The sequence below is a fragment of the Cynocephalus volans genome, chromosome 8 (genome assembly GCF_027409185.1).
Source record: "Cynocephalus volans isolate mCynVol1 chromosome 8, mCynVol1.pri, whole genome shotgun sequence".
NCBI classification, from domain to species: domain Eukaryota; kingdom Metazoa; phylum Chordata; class Mammalia; order Dermoptera; family Cynocephalidae; genus Cynocephalus; species Cynocephalus volans.
The window spans coordinates 126,602,159-126,621,854 of NC_084467.1; the positions used below are offsets into that span (position 1 = coordinate 126,602,159).

The 19,696-nt window shown below is 40.6% G+C and overlaps 1 protein-coding gene across 1 annotated transcript in view; it reads right to left on the bottom strand.

Moving 5' to 3' along the window:
* Positions 1 to 19,469, bottom strand: part of SELP (selectin P) — a 31,760-nt gene extending 12,291 nt beyond the window's left edge. Inside the window, exons 1-10 of the mRNA XM_063105906.1 lie at positions 19,395 to 19,469; positions 13,078 to 13,168; positions 10,980 to 11,366; positions 9,926 to 10,033; positions 9,250 to 9,435; positions 8,567 to 8,752; positions 7,799 to 7,984; positions 6,149 to 6,334; positions 3,564 to 3,752; positions 480 to 665 (exon numbers count right to left, since the gene is read on the bottom strand). Coding sequence (XP_062961976.1) covers positions 480 to 665; positions 3,564 to 3,752; positions 6,149 to 6,334; positions 7,799 to 7,984; positions 8,567 to 8,752; positions 9,250 to 9,435; positions 9,926 to 10,033; positions 10,980 to 11,366; positions 13,078 to 13,168; positions 19,395 to 19,469 — 1,780 coding nt within the window. The remainder of the gene's footprint in view (positions 1 to 479; positions 666 to 3,563; positions 3,753 to 6,148; positions 6,335 to 7,798; positions 7,985 to 8,566; positions 8,753 to 9,249; positions 9,436 to 9,925; positions 10,034 to 10,979; positions 11,367 to 13,077; positions 13,169 to 19,394) is intronic.
* Between the last annotated feature and the right edge of the window lie 227 nt (positions 19,470 to 19,696).

Here is a 19,696-nt window from a genome sequence, read left to right on the forward strand (position 1 = left end):
TAAATAACATTCATCCCTGAATCAGCTTAGCATCTGGGACTTAATGCTCAGTGAAGGTGAGTGTAAAAATAATGTAACAGAAAAAGACTTTATAAGGAAGTAAAAGTTTCAGTGACATAGCTGAGCTTTATCACTTACTAATGGTGTGACCATGGACAAGTTACTTAAACTCTCTGAGCCTGAGCTTCCTCCTCATTCATAAGAGAAGGTAATAGTACCTTTCCTCATTGTTTCAGAGTTGTGGTAAACATCAAAAGCTATAAAGACAGAAAAGCACATTATAACACTGTGAAATGTTTAAAGTTATTAAAAGATCATTCAGATAGAGAGGAAAAAAATGTTTGGTTTAGATTACTATGCTTTGGGGAGAGTGTGTTGTTTATTTTAGCTCAAGAACACTTTTATATGAATCTCTGATGATTCTTCATTCTATAACATTATCTGAAAAACCATAAGAAAGGACAGAACCATGAGCCTACCTTTACATGTTGGTGGGGAGCCTGTCCAGTGTCCAGATGGAGTACAATCCAATCTTTCTGGTCCAGATAAAGAAAATCCCTCATCACAGATAAATTGACATGTGGATTTATAACTGGCATCTCCAAGAGGTTGGATACAGGTCATTGTTCCATTCTGAGGGCTTAGCAAAGGTGTGCAGGTAATAGCTACCAGGAGCACAGCAGAGGAGGAGAGAAGAGATCACTTTAGAACTCAGCGACCTGAAATCAGTGGGGTGTGTGTGTTACCTCCTTAATAGACAAGGGCAGAATTCATGGTGCTTTATCCCCAGTTAGAAGTTGTAAGATAGCAGTAGCTTATGGTTGATTGATATCCTGAAACACTCACAAAGAGCTTTAAAGGTGACTTTATAAGGCAGCCAGTGCTCAATTTGGAAAAATAGTGGAACAACTCATTTTGGTTGTCGCTGGACAGGAATGGAAGTGGTTGCTCCCTTGATACCTTCTTCAGAAACAGACCTAATGACCTTACCAGATAATAATGACAAGCAATTAGAAATAGGAAAATGGAACAAAATACTTTCTCCTGCTTTCCCCCACTAGGTGGTGGAAGAAATCTGGGTCTAAGCACTGGCTCTGTTACTGACTAGTAATGTATCTTTGGACAATAACGTTTCTGAGCCTCAGCTGCTTCATCTTGATGGGAAAAAGTATAATCCTTGCCTTGCAGGGATCCTCTGCTATATAAGTTAATTAAGGAATATGTAAAAATGAAATTTAAGAATATAGTAAAAAATTATGAACACAAAGTACTTAATATAATCGACTGTCTGCAAATGCTAATTTCCACCTCTTCCCAACAGTCTCATCCTACACTGACCGGCCACAAATGACTACTTGTTTACTTACAAAAAAGGTATATCAAGTCTTACAGTTCTTTGCCTCAGTTTATACTCATAGGGTTTGAGTTGCTAGGGGACTTGCTCAGGTTGGAGATCATGCTGTGTGTCTTTTGGCAAGTCATTTAACCTCTCTGAGCCTCAATAGCTTTACATAGCTCCCAGGATTTTTTACTGGGACCAAGTGGGAAACACTCTGTATGCAAATGTTAATAGCTGTCAAGGTGTTCCTCTGTCAATTACTGAAACAATAAAGCCCAGGTTAAACATGTTCACAATAAAAAGCGAAGACTAAGAGAACACATGGTTGAGGCATGTCTTCTTCACTGTTTGACCTGGTTGACTGGAGACGGTGGGGGTACGGCCGAGCGACGGCTACTCTTCAGCCACTGACTTGAATGGCTTGAGGTTTCGAGAGCACTGTCTGTACCTTTCTCTTCCCTTCATTCCTTCCTCTCCAGCCACATTCTTGTCCATCTGATCAACCTGTCCAAAGACCTAGTTATCTCCTGCTACTTGGAAAGTCTGTATTAAGTGTGTACGTGGGGCAGGAGAGGAGACAACTCAAGAAGCTATAAAGTGTTATAAGGACGAACAGGGGAAGGGGTGTGTGTGAGGATCTCGATGCTGTGGCGTTCATTTCCAGCTCTTTTGTGGCTTTGCCTTCTGACAGCTGGAGTGGGTGTGGAGGGGTAGGGGGACATTAAAAAGGGAAATTGTCTGATAACACTCTCTCTGAAGTATTACAACAGCTCGTGGATTGCAAGCCTCATGGTACCTTCCTGTGCAGCCCACATCTGGGTATTTCACTTGATGTGCACCCGGTAACAAGAGGAGAAAGTTCAGTCAGAGTAAACAAAGAACTAAAAGCAGAAGGGAACTGGAAGGTCACAGGAAGCCGTGGTGAGTGGCAAGCTCCTTGCTGTGAAATGCGCACAGGCAGGACTGTATGGAGCGATGAACTGTATGTAACCTGTGGCCTGCACAGCCCAGGATTGCCTGGAAGAGTTCTCATCACTGTGATTAGCCTCCTCAGGGATTCCAAGTTCCTCCTCAAAGCTGTGTGGGCTTTGTAATATACATGCAGGCTTCAGTGCAGCCAGGATGAGTGCTGAGGGGGCAAGGTCACGGCCCCACCCTGTCCTCTCCAGATCCAGCTCTGAAGGTGCACCTAACCCCAACGCCAGGGGCTATCATCCTCTCTGGTGCCTGGGGATGAAAGACATCCAGTTCTGCTGAGTGTGTTCATTCACTCATTCATTCACTGTTGACCTGACTTAACAGTGGTATGTGAGTGCCGGTGTGCGTGTGCTCATGCTTGTGTGTGACCACTTGCTAGTGGTTTCCTCTTCACAAAAAAACATGTATCTGCCTGCTTTCACTCAGATGTTAAGTCTGTACAAAGTGAAAGGCAAAGGCAAATTATGTGGAAATATCTAGTATTTTACCCATTTAATTTTATTATTAAAATTGCACATACTTCATAAAAATACTAATTGCCCAGGGGGAACAGTGAATGAGAAAAATATTGGAGGAATTCACACCAGAATAATAACAGTGTCTATTTTAGGGTGGGGATATTTAAGAGGATATTTTTTTCATTGCTCTATTTTCCTATTTTTCTGTAGCTCATAAATGAGAATCTTACTTTTTAAAAGCACTGTTTGCCATAAAAAATAACTAAAAAATGGATACATTTTTGTGGAAAAAGGAATAGGAAGTAAAAAAGACATACATTTATTTTTCAATTCACAAACACAAATGACTAGAGCCAGTTCTATTTCATTCAGGGCATTACAGCATTGACAGAATACACTGGCTTTTTTGCATCAAGTACAATGGAGACAACATCCCTGAAGCTATTTTTCTCCTTCTGGTCTTCTTTCTAGATACTGTTGTTAGCCAAGTGAGAACAGTTTGCCTAGCTCATTTTAGGAGACTTCAGGTCCTGAAAAGACCCTGGTAAAGAGTTAGCAAGGACAATTCCCTATTACCAAACATCCTGACACTTGCATTATCTGCCTTGCCTCTTAAAGACATTTGCATGTGGGATCCTTGGGTTACAGGCAAAAAGGATGAGTGAGAGTATTTATGACTTTTCCAGTCCATTTTGAGGTGGACCCTACATGGTTACCACTTCTAAATAAACCTTTGAAGATACTACCTACAATTTATTTCCAAGATGCTGGAAAGAATGTACTCTTACCCTGGCATTCTGGAGGAATAGCACTCCAGTTTCCAGTAGCCAAGCACTGTAGCACTCTTGCTCCCACCAGGACCAATCCTTCTTCGTTACAGGTGAAGCTGCAGACTGACTGGAACCGAAAGGTGCCAAAGGGGTGGGAACAGTTCACCTGGCCCTTGTTTGGAGTTGGAAGATCCTGGCACTGCACAGCTAAGGGGTGAGGAAGAAAGGGAGTAAGGGAATGAGAAAACAGTAATACACAAGCACTCCACGATTTTGACCATTAACCCCTTCTAGTGCCAAGAACAGGGTTTCCTGAATTGGGCTTGTTTAACTTGGAAGACCAGAAAAGTGTCATTTAATTACAATAGCACATGAAGGAAAATACTAGACCATTACTGAGAATTTTGGCAATCTGTATCAATACTTTTTAAACTATCATACTTAACTATCATACTTTTGGACTCAAGAATCTATTGCTAAGTATGTAATCAAGAGGTATACCAAAAAATCAATTCAGAGATTTTTATGAAGACATTATTTGTCAGAGCAAAATATTGAAAGCAAATATAAATGCCACTAATTTGGGACTGAAAATAAATGTGGTGGATCCATGAAAGGAATATTAAAGGTCATTAAAAATGATGTGTCACCTTGGACACATATGGGAGGTGTCCCAATGTATAATGTTAAATGAAAAGGCAGAATAAAAATCATAATATACCCCATGATCTCAAATATATAAAATAGATGATCTTATATGGAGAGAACACATGTATTCTATATATGGTAAGTTTTTTCTCATCTTTAAAATGATGATAATAATAATAATTATAATAATAATTTTAACTACCTCATGGAGTTAGACTAAATGAGATCATAGAAAGTACTCAATAAATATTAGCTGCTATTATTATTAGTAGTAGTAGTAGTAGCAGCAGCAGCAGTAGTGGTAATAAACAGTAACAAACAGTAATAAACAGTAGCAGTGTCATCAAGGCTATGCATCAAATGCAGACCTTGACTGTCAGAGTGGAAAACACTCTGAAAGCCTATCAAGGGAGTGACTGCGACCACATCTTCAGATGCTTAAGAGAATATCCCAACTATCTGTTCCGGATGACTTGATGTTTACCTCCCTGGAAACAAGAATGGCTCAAGGGATCCCTTATGATCCCTTTAAGTATGTCAAAGGGCTCTTTGTGTCTTTGTCTCCAGATGGCACATCCACAAACATGCCCTTTTCCACTAGGTCTCACCATCACGGTGCATGGCCATCTATTCCTGCACTGCCCCCCTCTTTTTGTTTTTTTTGTTTTTTTTTTTTTTTTGCTTTTTCAATTTTTTATTGTGGTAAAATATATATAGCATGAAATTTACCATTTACTATTTAACCAGTATTAAGTGTGCAGTTCAGGGGTATTAAGTACATTCATATAGCTGAGCAACTATCACACTATCCATCTCTACAACTCTTTCTGTCATCTCAAACTGAAACTCTAGACCCGTTAAACAGTCACTGCCCCTTCCCCCTCCTCCAGGCCTTGGCAACTACCGTTCTCTTTTCTGTCTCTATGATTTTGACTATCCGAAGTACTGCCTGTAAGTTGAATCATACAGCATTTGTCTTTTTGTGACTGGCTTATTTCACTTAGCATAATGTCCTCAAGGCTCATTTGTGTTACAGCATATGTCAGAATTTCCTTCCTTTTTAAGGCTGAATAATATTTGATTGTGTGTTCATGCCACATTTTGCTTATTCATTCATCCATTGGACACCTGGGTTACTTCCATGTTTATATTATTGTGAATAATGCTGCTATGAAGACGGATGCACAAATGTCTCTTCAAGATCTTGCTTTCAAACCACTGCCTCATTTTAAAATCGGGGCATACTTAGACCTAGGGGATCCACATAAATTGCCCAGGGGTCCCAGTAAATGGCCACACAGAATGCCTTATTGTACTTCTGGAATGTGACTTCTATGTGGAGTACCCCTTGTCAAAACAAATAAACAAAGAAAAACCTAGTGAGCTCCCTGTGCCTTAGTTCTGTGAGACCAAAATATTGAAAACATGAAATATGGAAAGAGGATCACTTTTTGTCAAATCGGACCACAGACATATGACTTATAAGGTAATATTATCATCATTATTCTCCCTAAAAAGCTCATGGCACTTTTAAGTTGCTTTCACACCACTTCTAGTGAGGGGTAGGTAAGGCAGATAATATTATTCCCATTTTACAGAAAACATTTAGCCTCACAGAGTCCAAAAGGTTAACAGGAACTGTCAGAACCAGACTAAATACCTTGTCCATTACTCTTCCACAATCCCCTGCTAGTCCCCAGCCCTCGTCTCCTTCATGTCAATGCACCCTCAACATGTCAATCAAAACAACCCTCACCTTGACTGTGCCATAATGAACAATGCGTGCCTAACACTGACCCACTTTACCATTTTTTCCCTAGTGATCAGCACAAAAGGCATGGCACATCGTAAGTTCTTAGTGAATGTCTGATGGATAAATGAATAACAGTGCTCAGTGTAGGTGCTGAGGCCTTTAAAGAGCTGAGAGGCACAGAACATTATGATGATCACAGTACCTTGACAGACTGGGACTGGTGCTGTCCACTGTCCCAAACCAGTACACCGAGTTATGTCAGCTCCCCTCAGCACGAAGCCCTCGGTGCAGCGGAAGCTACAGGTGGTGTTGTACTGAAGTGCTGTTGAGGACATGGAGCAGTCCACGCTTCCGTGGATGGGACTCTCCAGTGGCTCACACGAAATGGCTAAATGGAAAAAGTTATCTTCTGAAACGGGGTAATGGAAGGGCCTAGTTCTTTCTCAGAAAAAACTCCTGGGGATGCTACATCTTTCCTATCCACAGTGTCAGGATGTTCAGAACCCTAAATCCTCTCTTTTCCAAAAGGGAAACTTCCTGGAACACCCTCACCTGCCCTTCAGGTCACAGCTTAGACTCCATATTCCTCAGGGATCCCTCTGTTCCCACCCAACGCAGGGTAAGGGCACCTCCAGTGTGCTCCCCCAGCCTCTGTTCTTGCACTGTTCATAAATGACTGTAATTCCTCCCCATTGCACCACAGTCTCTTTGAGGCTGAGGTGTATTCCAGAGCAGAGCAGTCTTCTGTACAACAAAGGTACTCATTAAATATTCATTGGTATTATCCGTGGAACTGGATCTGAAAAGAGTAGAGGAAACAGCTGGACTTACAGTGAAAAAGCTAGAATAGCACAGCTTGTTGTCGACACTGTCACCTAGCCCTGTAAAGTGATCTCAGATGGGCTTTGTCTCTGGAATACAGGATGTCATCCTAACCGGACTTCAATTGCCAAGTGAGTGCAGCCTGAGGTGAGTTCCTGAGCACAATTAAGCCCTGAGTGACCTCGGTTCTCATAAAGAGTGGTTTCCTCATGCTTTTCCTTGTTAAACCATTTCATCTCCAGACTATTCCTGGGGTTTTGCAGAGCATAAAGACGACCCTTTCGCTTCTGGGCTTTGAGCTCTGGTTTCTATAGAATCAGGGCATTTAAGAACCAAAGATCCTCTAGTGCTTCTTTCTTACTTTCCAGATGAGAAAAGTGAGGTTCAAAAATGTCAAGTGATTTCCCTAGAGTCTCATTGCTGGACAGTAGAAGAGCCGGGCTCAAAATCTAGGTCTGCAAACTCACTAATCCTCTTGTAACGTCCTACTGTCCTGCTCCCTCTCTCTGCCTTACGAGATGAGGGTGTGAGGCAATTGCACAGAAGTCAGCTTCGTGCTATTACGTAACTGTCCAGGATTGCGTCACACACTCTTTTGATGCATTGTTCATTTGATCCTCTGTCAAAGGCTACCTCCAAAGTTGCATGGAGAATATCTCTTTGTCCTGACAGCCACTGCTCTGACACCCTCTCAAGTATAGGACATTGTCCTACGGCTTGGATACGCAAGTGGGGCAGGAAGGGGATAAAAAGCTGAAACTAAAGTTGATCAAGTGCCCAGCTCTATGCCAGGTACTTTATACATGCTATGTAATTGTATACTTTTAATATACTTAATCCTCACAAAGGCACCTTGCAATTCTTAGCTCCATTTCACAGATGAGAAAAACATGGCTCCCAGAGGTTGAACACTTGCTCCAGTGTCAGAGCCTAGAGGAGGTCACCCTGACATAAAGAGCCCTTGGTCTTTTTACTGTGCCACGACTCCTACTTGGGTGGGTGGACTGGGGCTGCTAAAGGAAAATCGTACCCTCACAGGTCGGCAAAGGTGCGGTCCACTGGCCAGAGCCACTGCAGCGAAGTGTGTCAAAGCCTTTCACTCGATAGCCAGGTTGGCACTCAAATTTACAGCTGGAGCCATATGCAAAGGCAGCAAGTGGATGAACACAGTCCACGGATCCTTTGCCGGGGGCTTCCAGGTGCTGACACTGCACAGCTGGAGAGAACAAGCAAAGATTAAGAAAGAGAAAGGTACTGAGGAAGGAGGAAAACCACACCCACAGATGAGGAGCAATGGAGGAGCTGGGAAGATGTAAGCGTTGGGAGACCCTAATGATGCTTGTCCAGACTTGGAGTGCCTGTCTTCAGGATGACTTGAAACTCTTAAAAATACAAATTCCTCCAAGATCCATTCTTAATGTCCTATGTTCCCTATACCTCTATGAACCTGTCCCAGAAGTCTTCTAGTGTCTACTTACAGATGTAGATGCCACCCGTTCCCCTCATATGTGAAATCTATAAATGAGGACATTCTGAAACTGCTTGTGGGTTACGAGTTTGGGGGAAGAGAGGGCTTTTTAATTTTGTTCGTAGAAAAATCAGTCTCTTGTTTTTCTAGAGTCTGATACACATCTCCCTTCCAGATGTATCCAATTTAGCTGAGTGGCAGGTGGAAGGAGAGTTAAATTTTGGCAATTCAGGCCAGCTTCTCCATAAACTAAGTTTTATCTATACTCCAGCAAGGACTGGGTGCAGGAGACCCAGTCCACGTATACATCCTCAGCTGCTGGAAACTCACAATTACACACTGGAGCTGGGGCTGTCCACACCCCAAAGGCTGTGCAATGCACTACCACTGGCCAGACTAATGCAAATCCCTCTTCACAACTGAAGGGACAGCTAGACTGGTGCTTGAATGCTTTTGCAGAGGGAAGACAGGCTGTGCTCCCTTGTTCAGGAGTCTTCAGGGACAGGCACTGGGCAGCTAAAAACAACCATAGAACAATGGTGTGAGTCCTTATGCAAATTATGTACAGCATCTTGGAAGGCTTAGAATTCTGCAACAGCTATACCTTCCCAAAGAGGCAGGCAAGTTGATGCTCTTGAATGGTTAAATGATAATTTCAATAGCTGTTTGGAAAGATTCAAACACCCTTATTTTTTCATTTAAAGAAGCAAGTAAAATTACCAAATTAATATTCCTCAGCTCTTAAGTCCTCATCATTACACTCTATTTACTTTGTAATTAACAAGGGAAAAGGGGTGACTTTGTAATGTTTTTGCCTGAGAATGAAGAATGAAACTGACTACCTCACTCTACAGATGCAAAATACCATGAAAACCAAAATTAGTTGGTTGACAGGTAACAGTGATACCAGAATTTTCCATCTAATGTAGATCTTCATTATTTCTCACATTTTTAATGGAGAAAGCCCAACATTATAGTTGTCAATGAGGACAACAAGAACAAGGTTGACACACCTACACACTGTGGGGCCTTCTTCGTCCAGATTCCAGAAGCCAAACACTCCAGCTCGCTGGGTCCATGCAGTCGGTACCCTTCAGTGCAGTGGAAACTACACTTTGAGTTGAAAGAGAAGTTTCCCAGAGGGTGGCTGCAGTTCACCAGCACGTGTTGAGGGAGATCAAATTCTCCACACTCTCTGACTGTGGGGTACAAACAATATCAATGTTTTTCATGGTAGACTTAAAAACAATGCTAGATTTGCTGAAATCTGGAACTAAATGTGTAGTCCTCTTAACTCTGTCTTTCTAGGCCTCTAACCCAAGCTGCCCATCCTTACTTAACTGTTTTGTATTGCCTGCATTTTGATAAATAATCATTCTTTCACTGTTTTATATTTCAAACCAGTAAAATTAACCCGAAAGGTTAATTTTTGTTTAACCTTTATTTTGCTTCCTTTACATTTCCCTTTTCCCTTTTGAAGTTTTGTGAATGAATGTTTTCTCCTAGAATAAAATGTTTTACCCAGAGTGTGTGCCCAGAGACAATTTGAGTGGAGCAGACAAGCAGATGATAGCGGGGCCTCAGACTAGCCTTCACTCACTGCAGAGTCTCCATTGTGATTTACTTCCTGGCATCATCTCTAGCACGAGGCCAATGACTAAAGTAATATCAACAAAATAGAATCCTCACCATATTTACATTCTGGCCCATAGAACCCAGGGTAGCAGGAGCAGGTGTAGTTGCCAATGGTCTCGATGCACTCCCCTTGTTCGCTGCAGGACATCTCCTGGCAGGAGGCTGCATGGAAACAGAAGGATCACATTCAGGGAAAATCACAGGAGATGTGAAGAAAAGCTCGATTCTTGTTCTGAGCCACAGACTCAGCCCCTCTCAGGTAGAACCGAACTAGCCAGACAACAGAGAACCACAGTGTGGTCTGGAGAGCCAACCGGTTCTCTGTGAAAGGCATGGCAGGAGTCTGCTGGAGCACTGCACAGTCCCATCTTATGCTGCATTTAGTGTTTCCTATAGAGGGAGTTGCTATGTCTGGACACAGAGGGACAAATGGAGCCATCAATAGATGCGTGGACAGAGAAATTCCTCTGCGTGGTACAAAATGGGTCGTGGTTTTCTAACTAAGAATATTTATAGACTTGTATTATTTTGGAAGCCCCCATGACAGACATTACAGCATGGAGGTTAGACACCAGACTGGGTGGGGGCGAGAACAGGGTAACACATCCATGGTCTAAATCCTGGCTCTGCTGCCGACTTGCTGTTTGACCTCAGACTTTAGGGTCAGATCCCTTCCACCTTTTGTTTGCTTCAAATTTATGCCCAGTACCATATGGTGGAGGAGCAGAGGAGCCAAAGGAGATGTTAAAGACCTACTCATGGCAAAGGACAAACAATCCTATGAAGGGATGTTTCGCACATCTAAATATGCCAGGCAAAGTAGGCACAGACTATGGCCAACCTGCCAGGCTCTCTTCACCAAGTCTGTGCCACTTAGGTGACAGAATAGAGATGGGCCAGGTTTTTGTTTTTTCCCCTGAGTGTTTGCACTTGGTGGAGGATTAGTATTAGAATTAAAACTGTGAAAACACTGAGAATTTATTGATGAGGTCACCGCTGGGGACAAGGTCTGTGGCTGAACTGTTTTCTGATGGTTATTTACTCGACATTAATAAATGCTTTTTTTTTTTTTTTAAACAGACAAGTTTCAGAATAGAGAAGGCCCTACCTGTATAGCACAGTGCCCGCTTTCTTTTCAAGCAGGGCTCATCATTCCACTTGCCCGGGGCCGATGAGCTCTTGATGTAAATCTCCACACAGTCCTGGTTGTTTCTCTTGTTGTTGGGCTCATTGGCAGCCCAGTTTTCAGCATCCTCAGTGAGAAGCTTTTTGGTTCCCACCCAGGTCCACTTTTGATTGATCTTTCGGATCCCAATCCAGTAATAAGAGCTGTAGTAGGGTATGACATTATTGAGGTAAGAAATTTCGTCTTTATTCTGGATAGCCACTAAGTCCGTGAAGTACTTCTGGCAGAATGCCCGGGAATTATTCCATGAATATGCTTTCGTACTGTAATTATAGGTCCACGCTGCCACTTCTTTTTTATTTGTTAGTTCTAGAGGAAAAGAAAGTGAGTTCCAGGTTAGCATTCCTAACCAGAAGGAGGCAGAAATCTTAAGTACGCTGCTGTGTAGTCAGATGAGTTTCTGACCACAAGATGAATATCCCAAATATGACTATTTTATGTCTAATGTAGTTATTTTAAGGAAAAAACAGTGGTTTCCACCTTTTACTTGAAGGTGTACATGAAGTCAGAATAGGAAAATGTCATTTTTTGAGCATGCTTGGTGTTAAATATTTTAATCATAAGATACCAGTGTTGGAAGGGACCTTAGAGGTTATCTAATTTACTCCTCTTCTTTTATAAATGAAAGAGATACATTAAGTTATTTGCTCGAGCCCAAATTAAATGATAGTTAAAGCATCTTGATGGCAGGTTCTACCTCTTCACATGGAAAATAAGAAGCTTTATGATCTGGGTCCTACCTGTTGGCCCAACTTCATCACCCACCATATTTACTTTCTTAGCAAAACAGAACTACCACATCTATGCCTTTGCAATGCTCTTCCTGCTATCCTGGTTGCCTGTCCCTCTTACGGCTGGTCACCTTTACTCCCCCTACTTTCCGTGTCCCCAGGTAGGCTTGATCTTCCATCCTCCAGCCTCCCACTGCATCTTGTCCCTGCCTCTACCACCCTTCTTGCCACGTATTGCAGTGTCTGTTTCTACGATCGGTCCACCTCTGCTAGCTTGTGAATCCCTGATGGCAGTCTCTCTTTAGCTCTGGATCCTTAGCACCATAGAGCTTGACACTTGGTAGGCATTCAATAAATACTCGTGGAGTCAGTGAAACACAGCAGGTTTGTGGCAGAGCCAGGTTTAGAAATCAGATCACTTGATTTGCCATCCTACACTAATTCCTCTTCCCATGGCTGTTTCTCTTTAATAAATTACTTTCTCCATGTCTGATTACTCACTTGTTAAAATAGGGTTCAAAACAACCCTTCTTTATAAGTGTTTGTGATATCAAATGAAAAAAAAAATGTGCCTTTCAATGGTGTAAAGGCCCTGTGATGCAAAGCATTGTTATTTTAGTCTGTGGAAGCTAACCCAGGGCAGAAGCCAGCTCCCATGTGAGAGCTTTACAGTGCAAGCAATCAGGCCTGGAAATGGCTCCCTTTCCTGTTTATAAAGCCTTGCTCCTATTCAGCCCTCTTCTCTGCTGCCCACATGGAGGTCATTAATGTTTGTACCTTTGTCACTGACACTTCTATGGCATTATTTTGCCTTAAGGTTTTATGCTGAGATAGCCAGGGCTACATTATGACTTTTGTGGACTCTAGGCAAGTTTGTCCTCATTGGCCCCTTCCTCCATAATAACATATTTTATAATTATATTTTATAACTACACTGATACACAGATGAATATGTTAATATTATATATTAAAACATTTTTTTTTTTTTACTTCAAAGAAAATGACTTTTTAAGAAATTCAAATGTTTTTGTGGGTTCCTAAAAGTATTGTGGTCCTACATCTACTGTTGTCTAATGGATAAATTGGTCCTGGATATATCAGTTTAAGTTCTCTCTGAAGCCTTTTCTACCAATATGATGGTATAGGGTGCATGTTTCTTCCAGAAATCTGTGCAGGGACAGTTTTTCCATGCTTCACAACAGCTGGCTACAATCTTTAATGTCTCACATTTGGCTCTGGGCTCTACCCTAACTCCTCAGGGCCAGGTGCAAAGTTAGCATAAAGTTTACCAGAGATCAAGACACTGAAGCAAAGGAGTTGGACAGCTCTGAAGGCCACTCTGTGGAATCTCTGCTTCCAGATGGCTTTTAGGCAGCTGGCCTAAAACAAGAAAGGAAAGCTTCCTTTTAGTATCCATATGTAACCAATATGGCCCCAAAAATTCTGCTTAATAATCATTATGCTGAGTTATAATTCTGCCTGTTTCCATTGAGGAGATAGTTCAAGCCTTCTGCTTCCTTCTTGTTTCTCATTGTTCTACTTAATGAGTCTTACCCTAGACGGATGCTTACCAAGGCCAAGGACAGAGTGTATTTCTTCACTCACTCAACAAATATTTGTTAAGTAACTACTTTGTGACACCAATATTTTTATTTTTAGGTACATTTGTAATATGCATGTGAGAAAAATACTAAACACATGCATATGGCTATCATTATGTTGCAGAACTGCTCATACCCAAGAATAATAGGAAGTCACATGAAAATCCACTGATCCACACAAATAACATCTAACCTATACTTTGTCACACAGCGCATCAGCTAATTGTGCTGTGCTAAGGTATTTATTTTATATTATTGATCTATGTTTTATCTTCTTGCTTTACCATTTCAGCGTATATCTGCAGTACTATTCCATGTTTAATATATACATGTGTGAATATATTTAATATTTCCTAATATATATAATAAATGTATTCCCCTTGGATCTGTAGCAAATTTTGTTTCTTATAAGCTCCCTTCTATTGGGATTTCATCAAATCTATTAACGTTTTTTAAATGTTTTCGGACAAATAAATCTGGAAATGCTCTTCTTACCCAACTTCCTCATGTTGCACATGAAACTACTGATGCCTGAAGCATCCAAATAACATATACAAATGACAGCAGCAGAGTCAGACTTTGAAACCAGAGCTCTTTCCACTCTACTTTTTTACCTTCATAAACCTCTACTCTTCCTAAGACATAGTTTGTTGCTGTTGAGGATGATAGTGTGATATGAGCACGCCTAGCTGCTGCACTGGTTCCTCTTTAAAGCCACCTCAACTTTACTACAAACATAAGAGCAATGCATTTGCTATGCCATTGCAGCTTTACCACTCTTCCAGCCAGATTGCCGACCTAAAACCCCTCCTGTATAGAAATTCTGATTTGCCACAGACCATGCTCCAGCAATGGATGGTGTAGGGTGTCTGGGATGGTGTGAGGGCGTGCGCGTGCGCGTGTACCAGTGCATGTCTCCCAGATAGTGGAGTTACCTTCATATAAGGAGCCTGGCAATTTTCTGTGTAGGAGTTTCTGAGTACAGATGCTCCTCAACTTATGATAGGGTTACATCCTGATAAACCCATTGTAAGTTGAAAAAATTGTAAGTAAAAAATGCATTTACTACACCAAAACTTCCAAACATCATAGCTTACTCTAGCCTACCTTAAATGTGCTCAGAACACTTATATTAGCCTATAGTTGGGCAAAATCATCTAACACAAATCCTATTTTATAATAAAGTGTTGAATATCTCATGTAACATTGAATTCTGTACTGAAAGTGAAAAACAGAATGATCATACAGGTACTTGAAGTATGGTTTCTATTGAATGTGTATTGCTTTTGCACTCTTGTAAAGTTGAAATACTGTAAGTCGAGCCATCATAAGTTCAAGACCATTTGTATTGGCTTTGAAAAGAAGGCATATTTTGTGTTTTGATAAGCTAAGGCACTAATCAGCTGATCCCTGCAGGAACTATGATCAAACACTAAGAGTATTCTAATGTTATGATTTATGGTGCTGTTTACTTGTGCAGAAAGTGTGGTAATCCCTAGTGGGGATTTAAGAGCACTGAGTTTTCTCTGGATTGTGTTATATCACCAACTGTTATTAGTATCACATATCTATTTGATACCCCAAAAGTGACATTCCACGTGCTAGGCAGAAATCTTTACCAAAATGAGCCTGACTTCCCAAGGGATGCACACCAGCAAGGAGAGAGTTAATTAAATATATATTGAGATTTCAACTTTCACATGTATACTTTCCTAAAATAAATCTACCTAAAAATACACACTTCTCCCACTTTACAAAAGAAAATCATATCTTTTACTAATCTAACTCTTACTTATTTGGGGGCCTTGCTCCAGGACATAAAAAACACTGGTATGCCAGAAACAATTAAAAATATTGGCATAGGTGTTGAGAACTTGAATGCTTCAAATGATAGCATAGCAAATCCTTTTTCAAGTCCAGTGGTTTCCGCTCCTCTCCTTTCATCAATTTTGAGGTAGGGCCCAATTAAGTTGTCAGCTTCAACTGAATTTTGATAATAAATTGCTGTATAATTTGGGGCATATAACTTGGAAGGAGTTCAAAGAATTGAGAAACATTGCTATAATAACATTTCTATTTCCATTTATTTATTCATGTGAGTGAAGTTTTTCAATTCTTAAAAATGAAATATAGTAATAAGATTGAGGCTGATCTTGTCTGATTTTGTTGATAAATAATATTCATTCATGGATATATGACCAAATACCTGAAAAGCCCTACTTCTCATTTAGAGATGCATCTTCAATAGCATTTTAGGTATAAAAGTTTAAGTTACTTATCAAGATTTGTCATATATTTATGCTAGTTTATTTAATTGTGTACTAGAAGTAATTATCATCCTTACTGAATCAAAAAATTTTAACATGTAAAGACTTATGGTTTCAGAAAATTAAAATATTTTAAATTTTGATTTATTATGTTCTTATTTTTACAAAGAAGTATGATAGTGTAATCAAGAAAAGACTTTAAACTTAAAATATATACTATAAGATTAAAATTCTGTAGGTAAAGTGGAATAAAAATAAGTGTTAAAGGACAGAAAATGAATAATGTAAGATTTATTATTATTATTAAGATCTTGCTTATGTTTTTTTTTTTTAAGTGATGAGGGTTATCAGATCACTTTAGTATTTAATTCCATTGGGTAAACACCATTAAGAACTGATGTAACAGCTTTATTGTAAAAGGCCAATTTTTTTTTTTTTTTTTAAAGGCCAATTTTTACAATATATTGGAAACCAAATCTTACTTTAAAAATTTATGATAAGAAATTTTAGTTCTCCACTTAGAAAGGTGTGACAGGTTACATCGTTTTCCCGAATATTTTTGGAGGTACAGGAGCAAAAATATTGCTTCTGAAAAGAACAATACTGTAGACTTCATGAAGGGGACCCCAATGTTTGCCTTTGAACCCGTGCTGGGCTTCCACTCGGGTGGATTGGAGGAGGAATGAAGCCTATTTCAATCTAGTGGTTCTCTTCCTGGGCCCTTATGCAGTGGTTTTCTCCCTGAACAGAGTATTTCTAGGTGTTTCTCTGGCTTTGAGGCCAGCTCAGGGGAGCTGAGGCCTTAACGTTTTAAGGTTTTAAAGGTGCTTCTGATCAGGGCACAACATCTAAGAAAGGAAATTGCAAGTCAATGTGCATCCCCTGCTTTAATCTGACCATAATCTTTCATTTCTTCTAATTGCCAAATACCAAATATGACCTCTCATAGATTATTTCAGAGCTATAGGAGACTGCAAAAACTACTGCCAAATCAACTTAGCATTTCTCTGGCATTGTGCAGTAGGTCTTTTGGACCATGATGCTCAAGATGAGGGGGGGGGGCAACACTGCTCCCCATCACTGAGACTCTGAGTTTAAATGATTTGCTCAGGCTCACTCATCTGAATGTACATCAGGATTACACAGTGATTCTTATTCTTATTCTTGCAGGGCTCATGAAGTTTATAAGTCTGATAAAAGCTACGATCAGGATTCTTCAAAAAAAAAAAAAACCACACTTGCAATTTTTTAGACAATTTCAGAAGGCTCATGGACCCACTAAGTCTGTCTATGTTTAATGGACGCCAAGTTCAAATCCCTGTGTTAACTGTAAGATAGCACCTTGATTCCACTGGCAGATGACAAGGGTTTTGTGTGGGAGTATGGAGGATGGATGATGCTTAAGAAAATCTTCCTTGAGTAATAATCTTCCTCTGAAACTTCCTTAGGATGGATAGGACTTCTCACATCTGCTCCTGCTGTACAGTATAGTCTTCAGGATGGTGCTGGATTTAGGATGCTGAAGAGTTAAGTTAAGTAAAAGTTCAGTAAGAGTTAGTAAGAGGCTAAGTAAGATGTGTTGAAACAAGAGGAAATGCCTCTCTGACAGAGGCAGCCACATAGTCTGCTAATCTTTACTTTAATGGTCTCTGGCAACCTGGTTCAAACTGGGAAGGAATCTGAGATTTGGTCACTGGAATAACATCCTGTGCCTGTGTAAGCCTTCATTAAGCATCGTGGTTAACTCTAATTTTACTTTTCCAAAGAACTAAAAGTGATAGCATGGTGAATAGAGAAGCAGAAAGAAAGTGGAAGGAGCCAGCATTTCTCCCTCAACCTCACTTTTTATAAAAAGAGGTACCAAAGGCCAGTAGGAGTCCCATGGCTTGCATTCTGGCTGTTTTACAAAGTTGGCAAGAACAGCACCACAGAAAAGAGATCCTGTTCTCCTGTCAACATTGCAGACCACAGCTTTGCACTCTTAGAAATGCAGAATCAAACAACATCCTCCCCTTGACCCTTTGTCCTTCTGCCCAGATACTGCCTGATTTCTCTCCTTCCTCTACAGCTAAGCTTTCATAACTTCCTTGTCTTCCCTTTACTCTCCAGCCCACTGCCCCACTATAGTGCAAACTGCTCTTGCTGACTTTACCACTGATATCCTAATTGTCACACCAAATGAAGATTTTTCCACTTGTATCTTCCTTAACTTTTCTGTAGCAATAAATACTACTACTTCCTTTTGCTTCAAATGTTTCCTTGGTTCTTTTCTTGATTTTTCTCGAATGTCTTGAAAAATTCTTCCAAGTCTTCCTCTGAATCTACCTCAACCCTCTGCCTTCACTTGCAGAGGTAAGGGTTTCCCCCTCCACAACCCTCTTAATTCTTCTGCTTTCCCAGGGCCTCTTTACGGTCATCTTTTTCCAGTGGCCCCAATCAGCATCTCCATTTCTGACCTCTCTCCTGAGCGTGTAGTCCACATTAAATGCAAAACAAACATGTGGGCATTTAGCTGGAGGGAGCTGCTGGCAGAGGCTTCTCAGGAGCAAAGGACTATGACTTAGGTCTGAGTCCCCAGCCAAGGTAAGTCAGATGCTTCATGATTAATAAATATTTTATGAATGAGTGGATAAATGAATGAATGAATAATGGCAGGGGTTGATTGAAAGTAGAATAGAATGTGCTAAATAGAAAAATGTTGGAAATTATGTGATAATTATTACTAAGTACATTATACTCACATTATACTGTAAGTATGTTGCTCAAGACATTAGAGAAGAACCAAGAGAAGAACCAAGTGGAGCATTTGAAGCAAAAGAAGGTAGTCGGTAGTATTTATCGCTATAGTATATTTACAGTAGCAATAATATCTAAGTAAAAGTACACTATGATTAGAAGACCATAAGAAAGACAAAAATGTATTCTTGTCATTTCTTCCCCCCCATATAAAGTAGCAGATATGTAGGATAAACGAGTCTAGAGATTGAATGTGCAACATGAGGACTATAGGTAATAAAATTGTATATGGGATTCATGCTAAATGAGTAGATTTTAGCTGCTCTTGCCACAAAAACAAAATAAGTAACTATGTGAGATGAAGAATATGTTAATTTGCTTCATTATAGTAGCCTTTTTACTATCTATATGTATCCCATAACATCATGTTGTATACCTTAAATTACACACTAGAATGTACGAAAAAAAAAAGAGGATTCTGGTCTTCTGCAGTGTGTGTGTGTGTGTGTGTGTGTGTGTGTGTGTGTATCTTGGCTCTTGTGTCATTCTATTTGAGTACGAGAGAAACACAGGGCATGCTGGCCCCCTCTCGCATACATTCTACGGAAGAGATCAAACGAGCAGGACTCACTCTTAACCCCATGAGGGTGGGATGTAGGGAGAAGTGGAGGAGAAGTGGGGGAACCAAGGACTGTTGCATAGGTGTTATGTCTCATGAAACTGGAGGGCATTAAATAGCAGCAGCTCTTAGAAGTGGAGGAGGAGAGAGCAAATTTCAGTCTAACCCTCCAGACTGGGTATAACTCTCTCAAAGTCTATAGCACTAAAGGGGGCTCATATAGGGATGCATTTTCTTATTACAGACAGTTACACTGACCCTCGCCCCCTCACCTACCTGCCCACAAAGACCCTGAAGTCCTCCATCAAGTAGGAGCAGGGAGGGAAGACCAAACATCTCTTCCTTGTCCGAACCCTTTACATCAATCTGTCATCAAATCCTACTGGCTTTTCCTTCTGATGAGACACCTGGGCATCGTCCAGATTTCCACTTTCCTGCCACAGCACTAGCTTAGGCATCATCACTTCTTTCCTGGTGCAGAAAATCATCTTCCAATTGGCCTCTTTTCTTCAAGATTACCTATCTCCAATTCTTTCTCTAAATGTAGTCAGAATGATATTCCTAGTACAAAAATATAATAATATTGCTTCACTACTTAAAATCCTTCAGCTGTTCCTACTGCCTGAGCAACACGTACAAACCTTTCAAGACAACACATGCAAGACCCTTCAAGATGTGTCCTCTT